Here is a 24,134-nt window from a genome sequence, read left to right as displayed (position 1 = left end):
AGAAGATTGTTGTCATCAATATTCTTCCCACATGCCTATATGGCCTTGCAAAAAAAAAAAAAAAAGCAAGAAAGAGAAAAAATTTTTAAGTATCTTGCTGTATATGTAAGTAATACTTCTTTCCTCCCAAGACATTTGTGGGATACCAGCTCTCTTAGCTCAGTACCTGCTAGAAGTTTGCAAACAATTACTACTCTCCGCAATATTCCAATGGCCACAGAGTAATCACAGGCTCAATTACGCTCTTAATCCTCATCTCCAGGCTATCCCAACTAAAAGAATGAGCCACTAGAGGTTTGATTACTAACTGGAAAACCTTATGAAGAAAGCTGAAGTGAGTAATCAGGATAGGAATCTAAAATATCCCCAACCAGAGAAATTATTCTTGAAAATCTGTCTTTCTCGAATGTTTTCCTCTGCTTTAAAATCCAAAGAACACCAGCACCACCTTTCCTAAGTAAAATAACCCATGCTAGTAAGTTTATGGAGCATACTAAGTTAACTTTTCAGTGGCTTGAAATTTCATGAGTCATCTATCATATGACTCTTCTACCCCTTTCTCTTTACCATGCTCCCCATCTCACATACCCAACCAAATACTGTCTATTCTACCTCTACAACATCAATTCCCTCTTATCCGTTATCCTATCTCAGGACTTAATTACTTGAGGTAGTGTAATAGTCAGTAGTCTAGTTTATAATACAAATATTCTTAATTGTCTCCAATCTTAATTAACATATTTAAGAAAGTTCATAAAAGTCCAACCAAAAATTATTTTTTTCTTAAGACTATCCCATATCCTGCCTCAAACACAAATTTTCCTCAAGAATCTTAAAAGAGATTCATTATATAATGGGGTTAAAATCCCATTAAAAAAGCATACTTTGAAATACTAGCAATATCCCAGTGGACCACGTTATTAGTCTGCACTGAAGATAATAAAATTATTTTAAAAATGAAAATCTATAAAGTCAAAAGTAGACACCAGCTACCTTTAGTACAAAGGTATCTATCTGATGTTTTCAAATTTTTAGCAATCAAAACTATTTTCATATCAAGTGATATCAAGATTCCAACAGCAAATATAGTATGGTGTATATGTGTGTAAAGTTAAAGGGATCCAAAGGCAGTTTAAAGGTTCCCTTTTCACGGAGGCATCTCATGAAAACTGCAGCTTAGAAGGAAAACCACTATTACATACAGCAGCTCAAATTTCTTCCTACATCAAATACTAAAGAGTAATTAGAATAAAAGTTGAATAAAGAGTATAGGTAGCTCTTAAGACCAAAGTAAAGAAAATATCTATGTTGAAGTCACTTTAAATATGCAATATTTAAATAACATGCCATTAAACATGCAATTTCTTTCTGAAAAAAATATATGGAAAGCATGTCCTACCTTCCCAGATTTGGTTAAGCCTATATTATCAGTGGATTTTATAACAGAAATCTAACATTACATGCTAAATACTACGATGTGGTATATATATATATATATTCCTTACCAATAAGAATACTTACTAACTTTAAGAATTTAATGGCACGCCCTCAAAACAGTTGCTATTGTAAAATCAAATATGGATTCAAAGAACTGCAATTTTAAAAAAAAAAGAACTGCACAGCAAAATAATTGTACTATATCTAAATTAAAAAATAAATTTAAAACTTAGTACAAAAATACATGAAATTACTATTACAGAGACCAATAAGCACTGATATAAACTGTTTCAAGTTATATATAATTTATTAGGTCTTCTGTAGAAGTAATTTTAACTGAAGTTAAACTATTTCCCATTTTGTGGAAAAAGTATTTAAAATTTTTCATAATATACTTACTGTAGTAGATTAAAATCAGTTGGTATTTCTGGAGCTGCTATCATTTCTTTATCATCTTCTGGAACACTCCAATGTCAGAAATATATTCATAGATTTACGTGGGTAAAACAATGGTTTGCTTCTTTCTTCTAAGACAAACAATTCCTTTAAGGGAAGGGATGCCATATTTATTACAAACAAATGAAAAATATTGGGAAGGCTATGTATACTCAAAAACTAAATTTCCCAAGGTCTGCTACTGTCCTTTAATAAATAAGGATTTTTTTTCCCTTGCATTTGACTGCTTTTTCTTTTATTTTTATGATTTATTTATTTATTTGAGAAAGAGAACATGTGTGCCTGAGCAGGGGAAGGGGCAGAGGGAGGAGGAGGCAAACAGACTCCCATTGAGTAGGGAGCCCAATAAGGGGCTTGATCCCAGGACCCTGAGATCATGACCTAACCGGAAATCAAGAATCAGACGTTTAACTGACTGAGCCACCCAGACACCATGACTGCCTTCTCTAGAAATGGATTCGTTATAAACTGCTGTGGTCCCACAACAGTAACAACAGAAAAAGCTTACATTACAGACAATTATTTTTAAATTTTGTTATGAGTCTCGCTTTGGTCTTAGCCACAGAAACAAGATGATGAAGAGGGACATAATCACTGGAAAGCATTGCAGTAAGACACACACGTTGTGTAGTAGCTATGGCTGTAAGGCCTACCACATTCAGAAGTCGACATGTGGCAAATGTGGCTAACTTGCCAAGCGGAAAAGACAGTATAACTGAGATGCCAAGGCTAAGAGAAAAAATATCACTGGGACTGGCCAAATGAGGCACCTAAAAATTGTATTAATGCAGATTCGGGCATGGATTCCATGAAGAACACTACCTAAATTTAAGAGGGCAGCTATTGCAACATCCAGCTCATCTTAAGGATTTCAACAATTAGTCACACAATAAATGTTCCAATTTAATAAATAAATAAATAAATAAATGTTCCAATTTTAATTAATAAAAATAAAATGTTATGATTCTCTACTTTGGCTTAAGAAGACCTATGCCCTAACTAGGAATAGGATGTGACTCTTGTACTGGTCCTAAAATCCTTATGACAAGTTTAAACCATAATACAAGATGCCTGAAAATTCTACAGCTTTTTGCTAATGATGTACAGTATAGTTAAAAGGAGTTAGCTAGGGGCACCTGGCTTGCTCAGTCCGTAAAACAATGCAACTCTTGATCTTGGGGTCATAAGTTCAAGCACCACTTTGGGCAAAGAACCTACTTAAAAAAAAAAAAAAGGCTCTTCTACAATAAAAGAAACCTACATCCCAAAGTCTTCCTCATTAATAAATATCCACTTCATAATAATACCACACTGTGTTGAACAGCGAAGGGGAAAAAATAGTACCTCTGATCTATTCCCTCAAGGAACTTACAATCAATTTAAATACCAATAACGTCATATGGACAACAGATGAATACCATTTGTGACCAAAATAAGTTTAGTTCGGCCTTAGGAGGGATATTATTTCTGGTTTTGAAAGTCAAAGATGTAGTTCCTAACTGAGAGAATTATATAGAACCAAATGACATGTAACAAAAAAAGAGAAAATAGGCTGAGTCTGAGGCTCTTAATCCTGTGTATAACTTTCTTATATAATTTTGTTATATTTCCATGGTAATCTGGTACTTGATGGCTGCCTAAAGAAAAAGGAGTAAGACAAAAGATATTCAATTAATAATAAATGTTAAAATACTATATACTGATTAACTTCCAATCTCTTCCAATAAAGACATTATACAAGAAACTGACAATTCAACCTTTCCATTAATTTTAAGATTTTTTAAAAGTAATCTCTACACCCAAGGTAGGGCTCAAACTCACAACCCCAAGATCAGGAGTCGCATGCTCTACCAACTGAACCAGCAAGGCGCCTCATTTTTTCCCATTAATTTTAAATCCTTAAAAAACATCATAAATGGCTAGTAATATTCAATTAATAGAAATTCAAAACACTGCATTTCCTATCTCACACTAATTAAGCTACTATGAACAACAAAATAATGAGGTAATAGGAGAAACAAGAATGAATAATCCAGAAATCAAGCCATGAATAATCAAGAATTGTCTGTACCACCACTGAGGTTTGTTTTTTTTTTTTGAAAACCACTCATATCATAAAATTGTTATTTATATATGACTGTTAGAATGATCTTCTTGCACTAAAACATGGTCCCAAGACTGTTCTCCCCTAAAACCACTAATTGTTAATCCGTTTATAATCTTATTATAACCTAAGGAATTATCTAAGAAGCACACCAGAGTTCTGAAGCTTGCCATCACATGTAGGAAACACTCTAGCTTCCTTAAAATCCCAACTCATTAAAAAAAATAAATAACTTCTTAAAAAACAATTCAGTGTTTTACAAAGGAGCTGGAGAAGTATAGAGGAGTATGGGGAGCTAAAAAGCTCTAACCAACATGTCAGGAGATCAGGATGGCAAGTTGGAAATAAAGGGCTTGTTTTGCTGCCTATCTGCAATGCCCTCTACACACACCCCAAGCATTTTATAAAACCAAACTTGCTGCATTCCTTAAATATACAGTTTTAAGTAGTTCATAAATATATTCTCCAATGGGATATAAAGAATGCATCAACTCTGAAAAGCAGAGAACGCCAAATAAAATAAGTATTATGTGATACACTTACCACATTCCTCTAAATAGCACAAATTTCTAGTGTACAAGTTTTGCCAGGTCAGATTATTTTGTTCAGCATATAGGGCTATATAACATGCATCTGGTAATCAGAAACCAAAGTAAACACAAAAGAAAAATGGAATTTGTAAAAATGTAAGTCTCCCAGACAAGGTGTCTTTATTTTACAAAGAGATATCCCAGCATGGTCTAATAGATTTAGAAGAATTATTAAACTGGCCAACTCCTTATCCCAGTTAAATACGTGTTTAAGAAGTTTTTAAATATTAAGAATCCATCCAACCAATTAAAGTATCTACCATGTGCCAAACGCAGTGTTGGGCACTGGGGCACACATAGAGTGGTAAACAGGAGAGACCCTTGCCCTTACGGAACTACTTGTACCAATAAACATGAAAATGTTTCTACAGGAAGGCACCTATCTCTATTGCCACCTAATATTATTAAACAAATACTAAACTACTTGTATCTGAGTTTTCACTATTTTAATCATTGTCTAAATAATCAATTTGCCACCTAAACATTTTTTCATAGCTCCAAATATAAGTTGCTTTGTACTTCAAAGGAGGGGAAACAATGGGTAAATTAGTATTAGGTTTTTTTAAGAACTTTATCTGCAGGAAGGACTATGAATTTTTTCTTTTCATTTTAAATGTCTACAGCTGTATATAAATACAATTTGATTCCCCCCAAAGATTTACATTAAAAAACTTACAAACAAGGTCTTTAAATATACTTAATACCATTTGTCCTTAGTTGGAAAACCCAAAACTATAATAATATGTAATGTTCAAATAAAAGTATGAGTTGAATAATCAAACTCACCACACCATTTCTGGCCTACTGTAGCTTACTAATTTTTTTAGAAAAATATACTCAAAGATCACAAGGTGGAGCTCTCACCTAGTGTCAAGGAAAAACGGAGATTTTTTTTTTTTTTATCACTTATACCAATTCTCTGTAACTACTATAAAAAGAATTAACATTCCAAAAACTTTGAAAGATAAATCATAGAAATGAAATTTGCTTTTAAATTCTCATCACTATGTTCCTTTGAGAAAAAAATATATCCAGCAATTAGCTTCTGTTTCTCCTCACTGAAAACTGAGCAAACACACTTGTAGATACGTTAAATATATTTTAAAAACCACTTCCTTAGGTTTAAGTGTCCAGTATACTGCCATTAAAGGTTTGTTGACACATTCATATAAATTACTGAATTAAAAATAGATTATTATAGGGGCACCTGGGTGGCACCTTGGCTCACTAGGGTCCTGGGATTGAGCTCCATCCACATCAGGCTCCCTGCTCAGTGGGGAGCTTGCTTCTCCCTCCCCTCTGCCTGCTGCTCCCCCTGCTTGTTCTCTAAAACTCTAGAACTCTTTCAGATGGATGAATAAAACAAGTGATCATATATTTTTAATTCTATACATTAAATTCAAGTAAATGCTCTCAGCAGCACTGTTTTTGATATAAACAGAGATCTAAAAGCTAAAACTTGATCACCATAACTTTTTCAAGTCATCTATAATAAATATGGCCTATTACTCAAAGTTTACATTCCATGTTAAATTAATTCAATAATAAAAATGTTTTCTTCTCTCACTTCTGAAAACATGTTGGACACCAATTACTGTAGCATAAACACAAATGTATAAAAAAATTATATAATTACACATCTTTATATTCAAATGACTTAAATTCATTAAAATTACCCTGCTTGAAAAATTAAAAATACATAAAAACCTGTTTTTCTAGGATATTGTTTAAAAATCTTAAAGTAATTTTGATTTTTTGGTAAAACAGTAACTGTTTCAAAGTTCTTTTAATTCAATCCTAAGTGGTATCAAAAAAGTAAAAAGGTGCAAAAGAGAGCCACACTAACAAGGTCCCTCAGAATCCACATATTATTGGGGAGTAAGCAGAACACTTAAAGTAGCTAGGTGTGTTATATCCCTAAAAATGCAAGAAATAGCTGCTGGGGCACCTGGGTAGCCAGTAGATTAACTGTGTGCCTTTGGCTCAGGTCATGATCTCCAGATTCCTGGTATTGAGCCTGCTCCCTGCTCAGTGGGGAGTCTGTTTCTCCCTCTCCTTCCCCTGGTTGTGCAGGCACTCGCACACACTTTCTCCCAGATAATAAAATATTTTTTAAAAAGAAAAAAAAGAGGGCAGCCCGGGTGGCTCAGCGGTTTAGCGCTGCCTTCAGCCCAGGGCCTGACCCTGGAGACCCGGGATCGAGTCCCACATCGGGCTCCCTGCATGGAGCCTGCTTCTCCCTCTGCCTGTGTCTCTGCCCACCTCCCCGCCTCAGGAATAAATTAATAAATAAATATTTTTTTTAAAAAAGAAAGAAATATTCAGCTGCTAACAGCCAGCAAAATTAGCACAAACATGCCAATCTATTATCTTAACACTCCTCCTAAAAGGATTACATCCTTCTATGATAATCACATCTAAGAAATACATATTAACTTTCTGAAATGCCACCATTACTATACTACAAACACTTTAAAGTAGGAACTACCTAAATGTCCAGCTGATAATTTAAAATGCAATATAAAACTAATACATGGAAAATATTTACGATGACTGTAGTGGCAACAGGGATCAAGTTTGATACATCAAAGGCCAATATTAAGATGCAATATTACCAACAACAAAAAAGCAGCAGCAAATGTAACAGCATATCAGGGTGGTGACAATGTAGGTGATTTCTACATTTTTTAACTTACAATTTAAATGTTTTTAAGATTTTATTTATTTATTCATGAAAGACACAGGGAGAGAGGCAGAGACACAGGCAGAGGGAGAAGCAGGCACCTCTCGCTGGGGCCCAATGCAGGACTGGATCCCAGGACTCTGGGATCATGCCCTGAGCCAAAGGCAGAGGCTCAACCGCTGAGCCACCCAGCATTCCTAACTTACAATTTTATTGTTTGTATGGAAAAAGTAAACTATAAGGGTAGAAATGGATTTTTTAATGTCCTCTTTTAAAACTTCAACTACCTGAGGAATTACAAAACTATCTCTACTGGTAAAACTAGATTTATTCATATGTCAGGTCCATAATCTCATAAAGTATCTACAAAAACTTGCGTTCTATCATAATATCATCTTTTTTAAAAAGTAATCTCTACACCTAACATGGAGCTCGAACTCATGACCCTGAGTTCAAGAGTCACATGCTCTACCAACCGAGCCATCCAGGAACCCCCAATAAAACGATCTTTATCATGTTTATCTACTCAAGCTGAGCAGGGAAGAAAAATTTTTTATGAACTCCTGACAAGACCCATAGGCATGATCCTTTTACTGGCCTATCTACTTAGAAGACAACGCACAGAAGTCTGTCATTTAGGCTGAGACTGTGAAATGCTAAAAGGTAAATTTAGTTCCTGCAATAGTACATTTCAATCAAAACAGGCAAGTTATTATAATTTCTTACATCAAATGATAGGTGGCAACTTTGAATACATAGGTCAAGAAATGAAAAGCTCACCAAAAAATTGTTAGATGTAAATACATACCTTCAAAAGAAGAAAATCTACTGCCCTTTTAATGATGAATATGAATTTTTTTAAAAGATTTCTCCTTGCTCAAAGAGGCATTTTTCCTCCCTGTGTTAATCTCCCCGATTTCTGCTATAAGTCTTCCGAGGAGATGACAAGGTAAAAAGAATGACAAATCAAGCAATGATCATGTATACACAGACCAGTAACAAAATTTCAACCAAAATGTTTTTTAGGGATGCCTGGGTGGCTCAGCAGTTGAGCGTCTGCCTTCAGCCCAAGGCATGATCCCAGGTCCTGGGATCGAGTCCCACATCAGGCTCCCCACAGGGAGCCTGCTTCTCCCCCTGTGTCTCTGCCTGCCTCCTCTCTCTCTCTCTCTCTCTCTCATGAATAAATAAATAAATAAAGTCTTTTTTAAAAATGTTTTTTAAAGCCCCTGGAAGCTTGAACTCGCAACCCTGAAATCAAGACCTGAGCCAAAAAAGATCAAGAGTCAGACATTCAACGGACTGAGCCACCCAGCTGCCCTTAACCAGAACATTTCTTGATTGTATACTCATATCATAGCTACCCATGTATATCATTTGCAAATATATTTTCATTTCCATGAGCCTAGACAGATCCTTAAGAATTTCTAATGGTAGCACGTGCTCTAGCACAGGAAAAGGTAATGTAGAAATGGTACTAGAAGAAAACTACATACTTAAGAGAATTAATGACAGTGTCTACATTTTCTGAGTGACAGGTCAAGTATCTGCCCTTACAAACTTAAAACATAATATACAGGGACACCTGGGTGGCTCAGTAGTTGAGCATCTGCCTTTGGCTCAGTTCGTGATCCCGGTGTTCTAGGATCGAGTGCCGCATCAGATTCCTTGCAGGGAACCTGCTTCTTCCTCTATGTCTCTGCCTTTCTGTCTCTCATGAATAAATAAAAAATAAAATCTTTTAAAAAATAATATACAGAAGGCAGGCAGGAGACCAAAAGCAAAAAGACTTTCTCAAATAACTAAATAGACAAATTGAACACAACTAACGCCACAACACTTCTGAAACAATTTCTACTCTCAGGAAGAAGGGAAGGAGCAAGCTGGGGCACAGATACTAAAGCCAGACAGAACTGGAAACATCCACCTGTTCCCCTCCTATTTTTAAGTATGTGTTAGTAGGTGCTCAGCAATCTTCCTCGTTTCCTTGTCTACCCACATTCCCAATACTTTCCAAATAGGACTCTAATTCTAAACACAGAATCACCTGGCCCAACCTACATACTCAGCTTGGCCCAGATCTCGACCATCAGTTCTGATTTCTGTAGGAAATCCAGCATGCCACTCCTGAACTTGGCAACAAACGAGTACTACTAGTTGTGGTTGGGAAGGGGGGATAAGAAAAAGCTTCTGCCTTATTCAACCTATACTCAGTTGTACCCTGTGTCTGAGTCATCCCAGGATAAATACCCTGCTTTGTTCTTGCTATAAATTATCTACCAATCCCATCCCAGGAACTGGATTCCTGCCCCTAAACCCACTCTAAAAACAGTCTCTCTGTGCCTCTCCAGTTGCCCTAATCTGAATGCCACAACCTCCTCTCATCTGTCTACCATACTGGCACTGGCTTCTGCTAGACACTGGATATCATATCATACCTGATATACTGGACATATATCAAGTATCTAATTCCAAGTCTGTTGATACCCCAGTTTGCCCTAACAAGCTTCAGTTGATTTTTATAAATATCAAAACAAATTAATATCAAATATCAAGCTAAATAAAGAGATAAAGTACTTGTTTTATCATATACTATCACCTTAAAATCTTATATCAGTCTGCCAAGGTCAATAACTAAATCAAGAATAATTTTGAAAAATACTGTCAATGATCACTTATACCAGAATACCATATTCAGCTTTTTGCACTAATTTTAAAAATGTATTTGTCCCCACTGACATAACTTTCTGTATGTTAAGACATCATATATAAACAGTGATAATTACAACTGGGTGTAGTGGCTATCAACATTTCAGTGGTGAGACCCAATTAGCTGGTATTAATGAATATCTAGACCTGAAAATCAAATATACAGCCATGAGCCAAATTCATGAGTGAACACTTGTAAATGGTATACAGGATGATATAAGCACCACCCATTATTACCATCAAACCCACTTCACATTGGGGACTGCTGGCTCACTGGCAGATTTCAAGCAGTAACAGATATCAAGACAGATTTCATAGGAAAGTAGATGAAAACATGCTGATCTTACCTGGATTTCAAGAGAAATCCAAATTTTTATTTCACATATTCTCAGACTGATTGCATCAAAATTTTATTTATTCAAGGTTACAAAAAGTATCTAAATGAAATATCGTTTATTACTAATTCACAGGAGGATAGAGATACCATTACAACTAAGATACAATTCAGTTAATAAAAGCAAAGAGTAAACAAGCTAAACCACTTTATGAAGGATAATAGGAAATTCTAATCTAAAATTTAGAATTGCAGTTACTACTAGTAAGCACAAATTTTTTTGTCATTTTAGTATGAACATGAAACACAACATACATGCTACATATTTAATTTTTTTGTACCCTCGATTTCTGGTTAGATATTTTTTTAAGATAGATTGATTGATGAGAGAGAGAGAGAGAGAGAGAGAGAGAGAGAGAGAGAGAGAGAGAGAGAGAGGCAGAGACACAGGCAGAGGGAGAAGCAGGCTCCGTGCTGGGAGCCCGACAAGGGACTCGATCCCGGGATTCCAGGATCATGCCCTGGGCCAAAGGCCGGCACCAAACCGCTGAGCCACCCAGGGATCCCCTCGATTTCTGGTTAGATAATACCCTATTAAAATAGCATTAGCATCCACTTGATACAAACTGCTAACCTTTTCTACAAACATCCAGAGTATACAATTCATAGACTTAAATTATAATCATATTGAAGTTTGGAAATCCAATATGCTTTCACAATGAAGTTTATAAAGAAGTATGGATACTCTTCATTTCTTATTTTATTTTTGTTAAAGATTTTATTTATTTATTCATGAGAGAGACAGACACAGAGAGAGAGAGAGAGACAGAGAGACAGAGAGAGACAGAGAGGTTGAGGCAGAGGGAGAAGCAGGCTCCATGCAGGGAGCCTGACTGAGACTCAATCCTGGGTCTTGGGTCTCCGGGACCACGTCCTGAGCTGAAGGCAGACGCCCAACCGCTGAGCCACCTAAGCGTCCCTATTTCTTATTTTAGATCTAAGAGGTTGGTTTTTCATTTGGTAATTCTACACAATAACAATGACAGAAGGGTCATATGTATGTTGTAACTTTATTTAAATTCTAACCTTTAGCTTTCCTAAAAATTAAAACATGTAAATGACTTTTTAAAAGTTAAGTTTAAGCCAGATAGACACTATGAAAAACCTCAAATATCCCTGATGAACACCAACACAGAAATCCTCAAAAATATACTAGCAAACCAAAATCAATAGCACATTTTAAGTATTATACACCATGACCGGGCAGCCCGGGTGGCTCAGCGGTTTAGCGCTGCCTTCGGCCCAGGGCGTGATCCTGAAGACCTGGGATCAAGTCCCAGGTCAGGCTCCCTGCATGGAGCCTGCTTCTCCCTCTGCCTGTGTCTGTGCCTGCCTCTCTCTCTCTCTCTCTCTCCTCTCTCTCTCTCTCTCTCTCTCTCTCATAAATAAATAAAATTTTAAAAAATAAATAAATAAAATAATAAATAAATAAATAAAAATATACACCATGACCAAGTGGTATTTATTTCCAGAATGCAAGGCTGGTGCAATGCACAAAAATCGATCACTGCAATGCACCATATTAAGAGAATGAAGGACAAAATATTTCATAATCATCAACTGATGCAGAAAAGGCATTTTTCATGACAGAAAACACTTTTTCATGACAAAAATACTCAACAAAGTAGGAATACAAGGAAAAAGTAGTACCTCAACATAACAAAGGCAGTTATGAAAAGCCCACAACTAGTACCATATTGAATGGTAAAAGGCTGAAACTTTCCCTTTTAAGATCAGAAATAAGGCAGGGATGCCTGCTCTCACTACTTCTATTCAACATAGTATTAGGACCCCTACCTAAAACAACTAAAAGCAAGAAAAATATATAAAAGACAACCACTATTGTAAAGAAAGAAGAAAAATTACCTATTTGCAGGTAATAACATCTTGTACATAGAACACCCTAAACATTTCACATTCACACACACTAAAAAAAAACCTATTAGAACGAATAAATTCAGCCAAGTTGCAGGATACAAAGTCAACACGCAACACACAAAAATCAGCTGTGCTTCTATATGCTAACAATGAACAATCCAAAAAAGAAAACTAAGAAAATAATTCTATTTACAATAGCACCAAAAGAAAAAAAAACCTTAGAAATAAACCTAGCCAAAGGAGGTGGAAGACTTCTACACCGCAAATTACAAACTATCACTGGATAAGGTTAAAGAGGACACTTGGGGTGCCTGGTTGGCTCAGTCAGTGGAGCATGCAACTCTTGGTCTTGGGGTAGGGAGTTTGAGGCCCACACTGGGTGTAGAGATTACTTAAAATCTTAGGGCCGGGGACACCTGGGTGGCTCAGTTGTTGAGCCTCTGCCTTTGGCTCAGGGTGTTATCCACAAGTTCCAGATCAAGTCCCACGTCAGGCTCCCTGCATGGAACCTGCTTCTCCCTCTGCCTGTGTCTCTGCCTCTCTCTCTCTCCTTCTCTCTCTCTCTCTGTGCGTGTGTGTGTGTGTGTGTGTGTGTGTGTGTGTGTGTGTGTCAAGAATAAATAAAATCTTAAAAAAGAAAATCTTAGGGCCACCTCAGTGGCTCAGTTAAGCATCTGCCTTCCACACAGGTCATGATCCCAGAGTCCTGGAATAGAGCCCCATGGAGGGCTCCCTGCTCAGCAGGGAGGGAGCCTGCTTCTTCTCTCTCCCCCTCCTCCACCCCACTCGTGCAAATAAATAACATCTTAGAGAAAAAAAATTAAAATGACACAAAGAAGTCAAAATACACCCTATGGAAATTGGATGACTGTTATTAAGATGTCCATTCTACCCAAAACAATCTACAGATTCAGTGCAACCCCTATCAAAAACCCCAAGAGCGAGCAACTGGGTGTGCTCAGTGGTTGAGCATCTGCCTTTGGCTCAGGTCATGAACCCAGGGTCCTGGAATCCAGTCCCCTATCAGGCTCCCCACAGAGAGCCTACTTCTCCCTTTGCCTATATCTCTGCCTCTCTCTGTGTGTCTCTCATGAATAAATAAAATCTAAAAACAAAAAACAAGAGCATGCTTTTTTTGCAGAAACAGAAAAATTCATCATAAAATCCAAGGTACTACAAACAACCCAAACAATTTGGAAAAAAGAAACAAAGTTGGAAGAATCACACTTCCTGATTTCAAAACGTATCACAAAACTACAAAAATCAAAATGGTGTGGTACTGGCATAAAGACAGACATACAGACCAATAGAATAGAATGGAGAGGGCAGAAATAAACCCTTTCATATACATTCAAATTATTTTTGACAAGAGTGCCAAGACCACTCAATAGGGAAAGGACAGTTTCTTCAAAAATTGGTGCTAGGAAATCCTCACAAAAGGTAAAGATGAACCATTCATTATCTCACACCATATGCAAAAATTAATTAAAAATGGGTTAAAGAGAATGGGGAAAAAATAAAAATGGGTTGAAGGCCTAAATGTAAGACCAAAAACTATAAAAGTCCTCCAGGAAAACGTAGAGGAAAAGCTTCAGAACATTGGACTTGGCAATGATTTCCTGGATATGACATCAAAAGGTAATAAAAGCAAAAATAGACAACTGAAACTACATAAAAAATTTTACACATCAAAGGACACAGAGTGAAAAGGCAAACTACAGAATAGGAGAAAATATTTGCAAATCATTCATCTGATAAGATATATATCCAGAATATATAAAGAATTTCTACAACTCAACAACAAAAAAACCAATTAATACAAATAAAATATGGGTAAAGTATTTGAATCAGAATCAAAAACTACAATGAGATACCACTTCATATCTTCTGAGATGGCTAGAAATCAAAATACACACAAGTGTCTGCAAAGATGTGTAAAAAACTGAACACCTGTGCACTATTGTTAGGATTGCAAAACTGTGTGTCTGCTATGCAAAACAGTATGGAGGTTCCTCAAAAATCTTTAAATGGAACTGCCATATGATCCAGCAATCCCCACTTCTGGGTATATTTCCAAAACAACTGAAAGCTGGTTCTCAAGAGATATTTGTACTTCCCACGTTCATAGCAGCAGTGTTCACAATAGCCAAGAGGTGGAAGCAGCCCACATGTCCATCAACAGCTGAGTGGATAAACAAAATATTATATATATATATATATATATATATATATATATATATATATATATAATGGATTATTCATCTTTAATAAGGAAGGAAATCCTGTCACATGCTACAACATGCATGAACCTCCAAGATATTATGCTACATGAAATAAGCCAGTCAGTCACAAAAAGGACAAAAACTATATGACTCCACTGACATGAGGTACCTACAGTAGTCAAATTCATAGAAACAGAAAATAGAATGGTGGTTATCAGGGGGTAAAAGGAGTGGAAAAAGGGGAATTGTTTAATGGGTATAGAGTTTCAGTTCTTCAAGATGAAAAGTTCTGGAGATATTACACAACAATGTCAATTTAATTGGTGAACTGTCCGCTTAAAATGGTTAAGATGGGGGACACCTGGTGGGCTCAGATGGTTAAGGGCAGGACTCTTGATTTTGGCTCAGGTCATGATTTCACATTGATCCCTGCATCAGGCTTCACACTGGGCATGTAATCTGCTCTCTCTCTCTCTAGAATAAATAAATAAATAAAAGCTTAAAAAAGAAATCAAAAGTCAGACACTTAATCAATTGAACCACCTGGTGCCCCAGAAATCTAATTTTATAAAAACACTAACAATTGATATCTACACTCAAAGTACTTTGTTTTGACAAACAGATTTTTAATCTATTTGATATGGTAAAAAGGAACCAAAGCTAGTGTAACCTTATTACAAAGGATCCAAAGAAATATCTAGTTTTAAAAAAAATGGAAGCACTTGGTTGAACCATGCAAGATAGTCCCACCTACATTTTCAGAGTTACTCACTAGAGTATGAAAACGATCATTGAAACCCATTTTTAAAATATTCAAAAAAATAAATAAAAATGTTCAACATTTTTCTCTGTTGTTCAAAATTTGATGGTACAAGTTTCATAGTTTAACAAGAGATCAGCACATTACTTAAAGCTGGAAAAAAGGGACAAGAACCTTCAAGCAGAAATCAAGCAAACTGCAATCAAGGGTTAGCATGCTAGAATTTCATAATGTGATGATACTAGGAATTAAAAGTTACTGATCCCTAAAATATAGCAGGTGGTTCCATTACATTTGAGGGAGGGAGCATATAATACATAAAGATGTCCCAGCAAGAAGAGATATCCAAATATTAAAATATATAGATTACTGGTGCTAAGTATTACAAGGGGGCCCCCTATTTTGCCCATTAACCTATTCCATTTTTAGTGCCTAACACTCACAAGTGCATTTCATCCACCTTGGTATACCATCCAATGATGAAAGAAAGGGAGACAAAACCAACTCTCAACTTGAGCTCTAAGATGATGGGAATTTAAGTCCTAGAGCAATTGAGACCAAAAGACTACCTTATTACTAAACCACTATAAATATATTAAAGCATCCTGCAAAACATCCCTCCAAAGGATTATCTAAATGCTAAAAAAGGAAGCAAAATAATGATTCTGCACACATTTAATATTAAGAATGATATGCTATTAAAGGAAAATATATACTAGAACTAATGTTTTAAGTAATGGGTACACCTGAAAGTGTACTATACTTCAGAGAACTCAAAACTATCTTAAATTGGAGAGGTTTACAATTATTGCAACCTTACTTTTAAGTCATAACTTGTTGTAGGGATCCCTGGGTAGCTCAGCTGTTTAGCACCTGCCTTGGGCCCAGGGCATGATCCTGGAGTCCCTAGGATCCAAGTTCCACATCGGGCTCCCTGAATGAAGCCTGCATTCTCCCTCTGCCTGTGTCTCTGCCTCTCTCTCTCTCTCTCTGTGTGTGTGTGTGTGTGTCATGAATAAATAAAATTTTTAAACAAAAGACTTAACTTGTACTAATGATTTATGTGCTAAGTCAACAGAAAAGAAACTTCTCAATTAGAAAACTTTCTATAGAAAAACATGTGTTCTAATGATCGACTTCACAAAAAAGTTTGTCAAATAATTTAGCAAAATCTAAGAACAACATGCATAAGGAGATTCTTCATATGCAAGTATCTGCATTTTATTCTATGATTATTACTTTGGCATTGGCAAAGTGCTCAAAATGCTCTTTTCATTATGAAAAGCAATCTCTACCATCAGAAATTATGCTCAGACTTCCTGATTAATAAATTCCAAACAAGAAAAAAATTCTTCAACTGCTTGTTGCTTATTAATTCTGTTCATGTTTGCCAAATATCCCACTCATGTCATTTTACTTGAAAGTTTTACTTCATTATGTCCCCCCACCCACACACAGGTTGGTCCTGTTATTACCTGCTTTGGTTAGCAATAACAACTAAGTATTCAACTATATTTCACCTCTTTTTCTAAAATTAGAGTAACAAGCAGTTTCTCAACTGTTTCACCTGTCTTTTTCTGTCTAAAATTACAGAGTAACAAGCAGATTTCTCCAATGATGTAATAATCATCAGCATAATTACTAGTGAACCCATCTAATTCATATTGATTCTAACTTGTAGATAGATCAAAAAATGGTTCAGGGGCAGCCCAGGTAGCTCAGCGGTTTAGCACTCCCTTCAGCCCAGGGCCTGGTCCTGGAGACCCGGGATCAGGTCCCACATCAGGTCTCCTGCATGGAGCCTGCTTCTCCCTCTGCCTGTCTCTGCATCTCTCGCTCTCTCTGTCTCTCATGAATAAATAAAATCTTTAAAAAAAATGGTCCAGGTTAGTACGGCAGATTCAACTCTCACTCCATGGAAGACATCAACACACCTCCTAACATCTTCTATTAGGTCTGGCACTTAATATCAATGTCTATAACAAACTGTTTTGGCCAGTATACTACTTCCAAGAAAGGACAGTAAAATAAGAATGTATAGGGGATTTCCGGGTGGCTCAGCGGTTTAGCACCTGCCTTCAGCCCAGGGCGTGGATCCTGGAGTCCTGGGATCGAGTCCCACATCGGGCTCCCTGCATGGAGCTTGCTTATCCCTCTGCCCCCCCCCTCACTCTCATGAATAAATAAAATCTTAAAAAAAAGAATGTATATATGGAGATATTTGTGCAAAAAATTTTCAATTAGCAATAATCGCGCCTTGGATAAACCTCATTGGCTACAATACTGCCACTGTGCAAAGCTTATTTGTGCAAAAAGAAATACTGGAAGGATTGACAAAAAACATTTTTTTAAGCTGCCTATGAGAGGGAAGGGATGAAACAAAATAGAGAAGGCAGAAGTCTCTGGAGACTTTTATGCATATGCATACCTTCCTATATCAAATTTTAACGTTTTTTTAAAGCATTTACTTATTTATTTATGACACAGAGACATAGGCAGAAATAGGCTCCCTGTGGGGAGTCCAATGTGGAACTCGATCCCAGGACCCCAGGATCATGACCTGAACCGAAGGCAGATACTCAGCTGCTGAGCCACCCAGGTATCCCAAATTTTAACTTTTGATTTAGGAAAATGAATTACCTATGGAAGACATGAAACAAAACTTCTGAAATCCCTAAAGTTAAAAAAAATTTAGAAAAATAAACCTAATCATGTACATCAAATAAATTGTGAGTATACAGAGAAATCTTACCTATAGTAAGATTGTAAATACAACATCTTTAGTGAGATGAATTCCAAAGACAAAAATATAAAGAAAATTTAGACTTTACTTAATAAGTTTATTTGTTGTTAATACCAATTCTGGTATTAATTTGGTTGTTAATACCAAAAAAGATAATTAGAAAAATCTTTTAATAACAAATGCTAAAATTGAATTGGAGGAAGTACAAATAAAAACCACAATGAGATATCACTATTTCTATCAGAATGGCCAAGATAAAAAGTAGTGACAAAACCAAACAACAGTAAAGAAACTGATTCTCATATATTGCTGGTAGAAATGTAAAATGACACAAGCCACTCTGGGAAAATGTTTAGAAGTCACTTATAAAAGCCATACATGCTCGCCATAAAAAAGAAAAGATCTTTTTTATTCAAGATTTTTATTTGAAAAAGAAAAAGAGTGCACACTGCACAAGTAGGGGGAGAGGCAGAAAGAGAGGGAGAAGCAGACTCCCAGCTAAGCAGGGATGCCAGAACCCTGAGATTATGAAATGAGCAGAAGTCAGACGCTTAACTGACTGAGTCACCCAGGTGCCCCAAGAAAATGATCTTTGTGACCAGACAGAAGTGTTAGCTAAAAGCTATGGTGGTAATCACATTGCAACATATAAATATAACATCAACATACTGTACACCTTAAATTTACACCGTGTTATATATAAATTGTATTGTTATACATAAAAAATTTTAGAACTTAAAAACCATATAAACATTTACTATAAGAACCAGCACTTATTCCCAAGCATTATCCCAGAGAAACGGAAACCTATGTCCACAAAAATATGTATGTAAATGTTCACAACAGTTTTATTTGTAATAGCCTAAAATGGGAAACTATTTGGTTCTAGGTTGAATTGTGTCCCCCCCAAAATTTATATTTTGAAATCCTAAACCCCCCCCCATACCTTGGAATGTGACTTTATTTGGAGTTAAGGTGTTTACAGAAGTTATCAAGTTAAATTGAGGACTTCAGTGTGGGCCCTAATCCTGTTTGGTATCTTTATATAAAGGGAAAATTCAGTTAAGTGGAGCATTAAACTCTTAATCTCAGGGTTGTGGGTTTGGAGTCCATGTTGGGTTAAAAGTTAAAAATCCTTTTAAAAATGGGTGGGGGGGATCCCTGGGTGGCGCAGCGGTTTGGCGCCTGCCTTTGACCCAGGGCGCGATCCTGGAGACCCGGGATCGAATCCCACGTCGGGCTCCCGGTGCATGGAGCCTGCTTCTCCCTCTGCCTCTGTCTCTGCGCCTCTCTCTCTCTCTCTCTCTGTGACTATCATAAATAAATAAATTTAAAAAATTTTTTAAAAAAATAAAAAAATAAAAAAAAAATAAAAATGGGTGGGGGCATTTGGAGAGACATGCACATAGTGAGAACATCATGTGAAGACAGAGGCAGAGACCAAGGTGATGCTTTTATAAACTAAAGAACACCAAAGATTAGATTGTCAGCAAAGCACAGGAAGCCCGGCAAGAGACATAGAACAGGCTCTCTCCCACAGCTCTCAGAAGGAACCAACCTTGCTAACACCATGATCTAGGATATCTAGCCTCCAAACTGCAAAACAATAGATTATTATCATTCAAGCCATTCATTTTCTGGTACTTTTTAATGGGAACTCTAGCGAAGTAATGCAAACTAATATAAACACTAATTTCAAATATCCTTCAATGGGTCGATGCTTAACTGTGGTACATTCATACTGTGGAATATGACTCAGCAATATAAAGGAATTAACTGATGGAATCCAACAACTTCGATAGATTTCAAGATAATTATGTTGAGTGAAAAAAAGCTAATCTCAACATGTTATATACTGTATGATATCCATTTATTTAAGAGCCTCCAAAATGACACAATTATGGAGAACAAATTAGTGGTTGCCAGGGAATAGGGACAGAACTGAGGAAGGTGAGGGACGGAGATGACTATAACTATATACAAGTAGTACAAGGGATCTTTGTGATGATGGAACAGTTCTAGATCTTGGTGGTAGTCGTTACAATCATCTACACCTGTGATAAAATTGGACAGAATAGGGATCCCTGGGTGGCGCAGCGGTTTGGCGCCTGCCTTTGGCCCGGGGCGCGATCCTGGAGACCCGGGGTCGAATCCCACGTCAGGCTCCCTGCATGGAGCCTGCTTCTCCCTCTTCCTGTGTCTCTGCCTCTCTGTCTCTCTCTGTGTGACTATCATGAATAAATAAATAAAATCTTTAAAAAAATAAATAAAATAAAATTGGACAGAATAAGAGGTGCCTGGGCAGCTCAGATAGTTAAGCATCTGCCTTCGGCTCAGGTCATGATTTCCAGTTTCTGGGATCTCCCTCTTCCTCTGCCTCTCTCCTCAGCTCTGTGTTCTTTCTCTCTCTAAAATGAATAAAATCTTTTTTAAAAAATTAAACAATCATAAACACAGTCACACAAATGAGTACACATACAACTGTAAAAATCTAAACAGACTGTGTATTACACCAATGCCAATTTCTTGCTCTTGCTATTGGACTATAGTTATGCAAAATGTTTTCACTGGTTGAAATTGAATGCAGGGGACCCCAGGGTGGCTCTGCGGTTGGGCGCTGCCTTCAGCTCAGGTCGTGATCTCGGAGCCTGGGATGAGCCTGGGATCCAGCCCCACATCGGGGTCCTGCAAAGAGCCTGCAAAGAGCCTGCTTCTCCCTCTGCCTATGTCTCTGCCTCTCACTCTCTCTCACTCTCTCTCACTCTCTCTCTCTCTCTCTCTCTCTCTCTCTCTCTCTCTCTCTCTCTGTGTGTGTCTCATGAATAAATAAATAAATCTTTAAAAAAAGAAATTGAATGAAGAATACATGGAAAATTGTCTCCTGTTTTGGCAACTTCTTATAAAATGTAGTATTATACGAAAATAAAACTTTAAATGTCTAATCAAATTCCTAAGCAAGGTTTGAGGCACCTGGATGGCTGTATTGGTTGAACCTCCAACTCTTGGCTTCAGCTCATGATCTCAGGGTCATGGGAATGGAGCCTGGAGTCTTCTTAGGATTTTCTCCTTCCCCTCCATATCTCTCTCTCTCTCTCTCTCTCTCATAAATAAATACATACAGGGGGATCCCTGGGTGGCTCAGCGGTTTAGCACCTGCCTTTGGCCCAGGGTGTTATCCTGGAGACCCGGGATCAAGTCCCACATCAGACTCCCTGCATGGAGCCTGCTTCTCCCTCTGCCTATGTCTCTGCCTCTTTCTCTCTGTGTGTCTCTCTGAATAAATAAATAAATCTTTTAAAATAATAAATACATACATAATTTTTTAAAGAATGCTAGCAAGCTCCACCCCCCCAAATGAAAAGGCAAAGGAATTACAACTGCCAAAACAATTGTGAAAGAGAACAAATTTAGAGAACCCACACTATACACTGTATCACAGATTACTATAAAGCTAGTTATCAAGACAGTACAAATAGTGATCAAGACAAACCAACAGAACTAGAGACCTGAAATAGACCCACATACACATGGTCACTTGGATTTTGACGAAAGTACCAAGGCATTTCAATGAATAAAGATAGTCTTTTTCAAAAGGATACCCATGTGCCAAAAAACGTTACTTAATCCACATCTCATACCAAACGCAAAAATGAACTCAGAATGAATGCTAAACTCAATGTAAAAACCTAAAAGTAGATGGCTTTACTTGTGATCACTAAAAGATAAAAAAAACCCAATTATCATTTAAGCAGATATTATATGCATACAATGGAATACTACCAAATAATAAAAAGGAACAAACTTCTAATATATATGACTCAGCTGAATCTCAAATGCATTATCCTAAGTAAAAGGAGCCAGGCTCAATAAGCTACTTATTGTAGGATTCCAATTATATCAAAGTCTAGAAAAGGCAAAAGAAAAAAAAAACCCACCTATGGACAGAGAACAGATCAGTGGTTGCCAGGGGCTCAGGCTGGGGAGGAAGACTGACTACACCAAGGATTACTGGGGGATCTGGGGGTGAAGGTACTGGAACTGTAATAATATCTTTATTATGAAGATACTTATGCAACTATATATATATATATATATATGCCAAAACTCACAGAATTGTACACTAAAAAGAGTGAATAGGATTTTATGTAAATGATATCCTAATAAAAAATTTTTTAATCTGTGTCCATCAAGTGCTGTCTCCCACTACCACTCAAATGCTTTCTTCTAATTAATTTCTTCAACATCTATACTGGAACCCCAAAATATGTTTTAGCCACTTGAACAATATTTAATTCATCATTGCTTTGGTCATTTTAATCAATTAACACATAAACTGTCCCTCATACCAACTGACACAAAGATTTTATCCAAAGGCCATAAAAGCATTTGTAATTTTCACAGATGATAATACCAAAATTGGCCTCCACAGACAAAGGTTATACCAATCTGTACTTCCACCAGCAACCTATGTGTGGGTCTGTTTCTGCACATTTACTAACAGCACTGTCAAGACTTTTGAATTTTGGGACACCTGAGTGGTACAGTCAGTTAAAAATGTCCCACTCTTGGTTTCGGCTCATGTTGTGATCTCAGCATCATGGTCATGAGCTAGAGCCCTGTGTGGGCTCCTCACTTAGCACAGAGTCTGCTTGTCCCTCTTCCGCTCCCTCTGCCCCTCCCTTTGCTCCCTCACATACACGCTTTTTTCTCAAATAAATATTTTTTAAAACTTTACAAAAAAAGGACTTTAAAATTTTGCCCATCTGCTATGGTTAAAAACTCAGGGTACAGGAGAATCTCCCTTAAATGAGATTCCACTTCACAAACTTAGGAACCAAACATACTTTAATAAATCCCCTGTTGCTCAAAATTGATAAACTAAAAGATTTGGATAATGTAGTATTATTCATCATTAAATTCTTGCTAATGAACAACAGGAACCAAATAGGTCTGGCTAAAGAGGGGTATTTGTAGTTTTAATCTGCACTTCTCTAATTCCTTTATGTTTATTTAAGAGCCATTCTTATGGTCTTTTCCAGAAACTCTCTGCTCATGTCATTTGCCCATTTTCCAAGCAAGCTGATGATCTCTTTTTGCCAACTTCAAAAAGTTATTCAAATATTAGGATAGTCTTTTTTTTTAAGATTTTATTTATTTATTCATGAGAGACACAGAGAGAGAGAGGTAGAGACACAGGCAGAGAGAGGGAGAAGCAGGCTCCATGCAGGGGGCCTGACATGGGACTAGATCCTGGGTCTCCAGACTCACACCCTGGACTGAAGGTGGCGCTAAACTGCTGAGCCACCAGGGCTGCCCAGGATAGTCTTTCAAGCTTGGTAAGACAGATTCTCTCCATTGTTTCCACAGACAGATCACTTCCTGCTAAAATGGTGTCCTTGTGCAATGCAATAGTTGTTGCATACAGCCCCATAATCTCTCCTAGTCTGACTAAACTTTGTCCACCAAGGCTTTATCTTCCAGCCTGCTCACCCCTCTTTATCTGCTGCCATTGCCACATACAAAGGATATATTTGCACTTGAGATGTGAGATCAGCCATCTATCTCCTCGTAAACTAGCTCACTACTCTCCAAACTTCTCTGATGCACTACCTACAACCCCTACGTATTTTTTTGTAATCTGCACGTTACCTCTCTCCAAGTATGCTTTAAAGTTTGCAAAGGATATTTCTTCTATTCATCTCATTATTTATGTATCATACCCAAAAAGAAAAATGCTCTTACATCATGGTAAAACCAGAAGTCTTATCAAAATGCTTAAGTAATGTCATAAAATGGTTTCTATAACACATCAACAACTTCTACTGAACACTAATTAACAATAAATATTTTTTAAAAGGTTAAGAGTTTTGCCCAAGGTCACACCGCTGGTAAGAGGAAAGAATCTGGGCTTGAACCTGCCTTCTGCATATTTTCTTCACAAACAGGTATCTTGTTAGGCTAATCCACATACCATCTCTTCAGAACATAAATGAGATTATGCTCTTAAAGTCTTCTGAATCAGTCCATTTCAAATATAAGAAAGGTGCTGGATTTCCTTCATCTGTATTTAAATATCTAAAACAATTACACAGAAAAAACCCCTGAAATATCTTATACACCTTGTTCAATACATGCAATAACAATTGTTTCCTTACAGT

General features: G+C 36.9%; 1 protein-coding gene and 1 non-coding gene across 8 annotated transcripts in view; both read right to left on the bottom strand.

Annotated features, from left to right (window-relative positions):
• The window catches only part of STAG2 (stromal antigen 2), a 135,185-nt gene that overhangs the window by 78,270 nt on the left and 32,781 nt on the right, over positions 1 to 24,134 (bottom strand). For all 7 annotated transcript variants that reach the window (XM_055337790.1, XM_055337794.1, XM_055337791.1 and 4 more), the window contains one exon: positions 1,837 to 1,980. In XM_055337790.1, coding sequence (XP_055193765.1) covers positions 1,837 to 1,880 — 44 coding nt within the window. In that variant the 5' untranslated portion in view covers positions 1,881 to 1,980. The remainder of the gene's footprint in view (positions 1 to 1,836; positions 1,981 to 24,134) is intronic.
• Positions 17,401 to 17,534, bottom strand: LOC129519016 (U4 spliceosomal RNA). The gene has a single exon (XR_008666325.1). It is a non-coding gene; the product is annotated as a U4 spliceosomal RNA (small nuclear RNA).

This window comes from Nyctereutes procyonoides, unplaced genomic scaffold (genome assembly GCF_905146905.1).
Source record: "Nyctereutes procyonoides isolate TBG_1078 unplaced genomic scaffold, NYPRO_anot_genome, whole genome shotgun sequence".
In the NCBI taxonomy this organism is placed as follows: Eukaryota; Metazoa; Chordata; class Mammalia; order Carnivora; family Canidae; genus Nyctereutes; species Nyctereutes procyonoides.
This window is presented reverse-complemented; position numbering and strand designations above follow the sequence as displayed.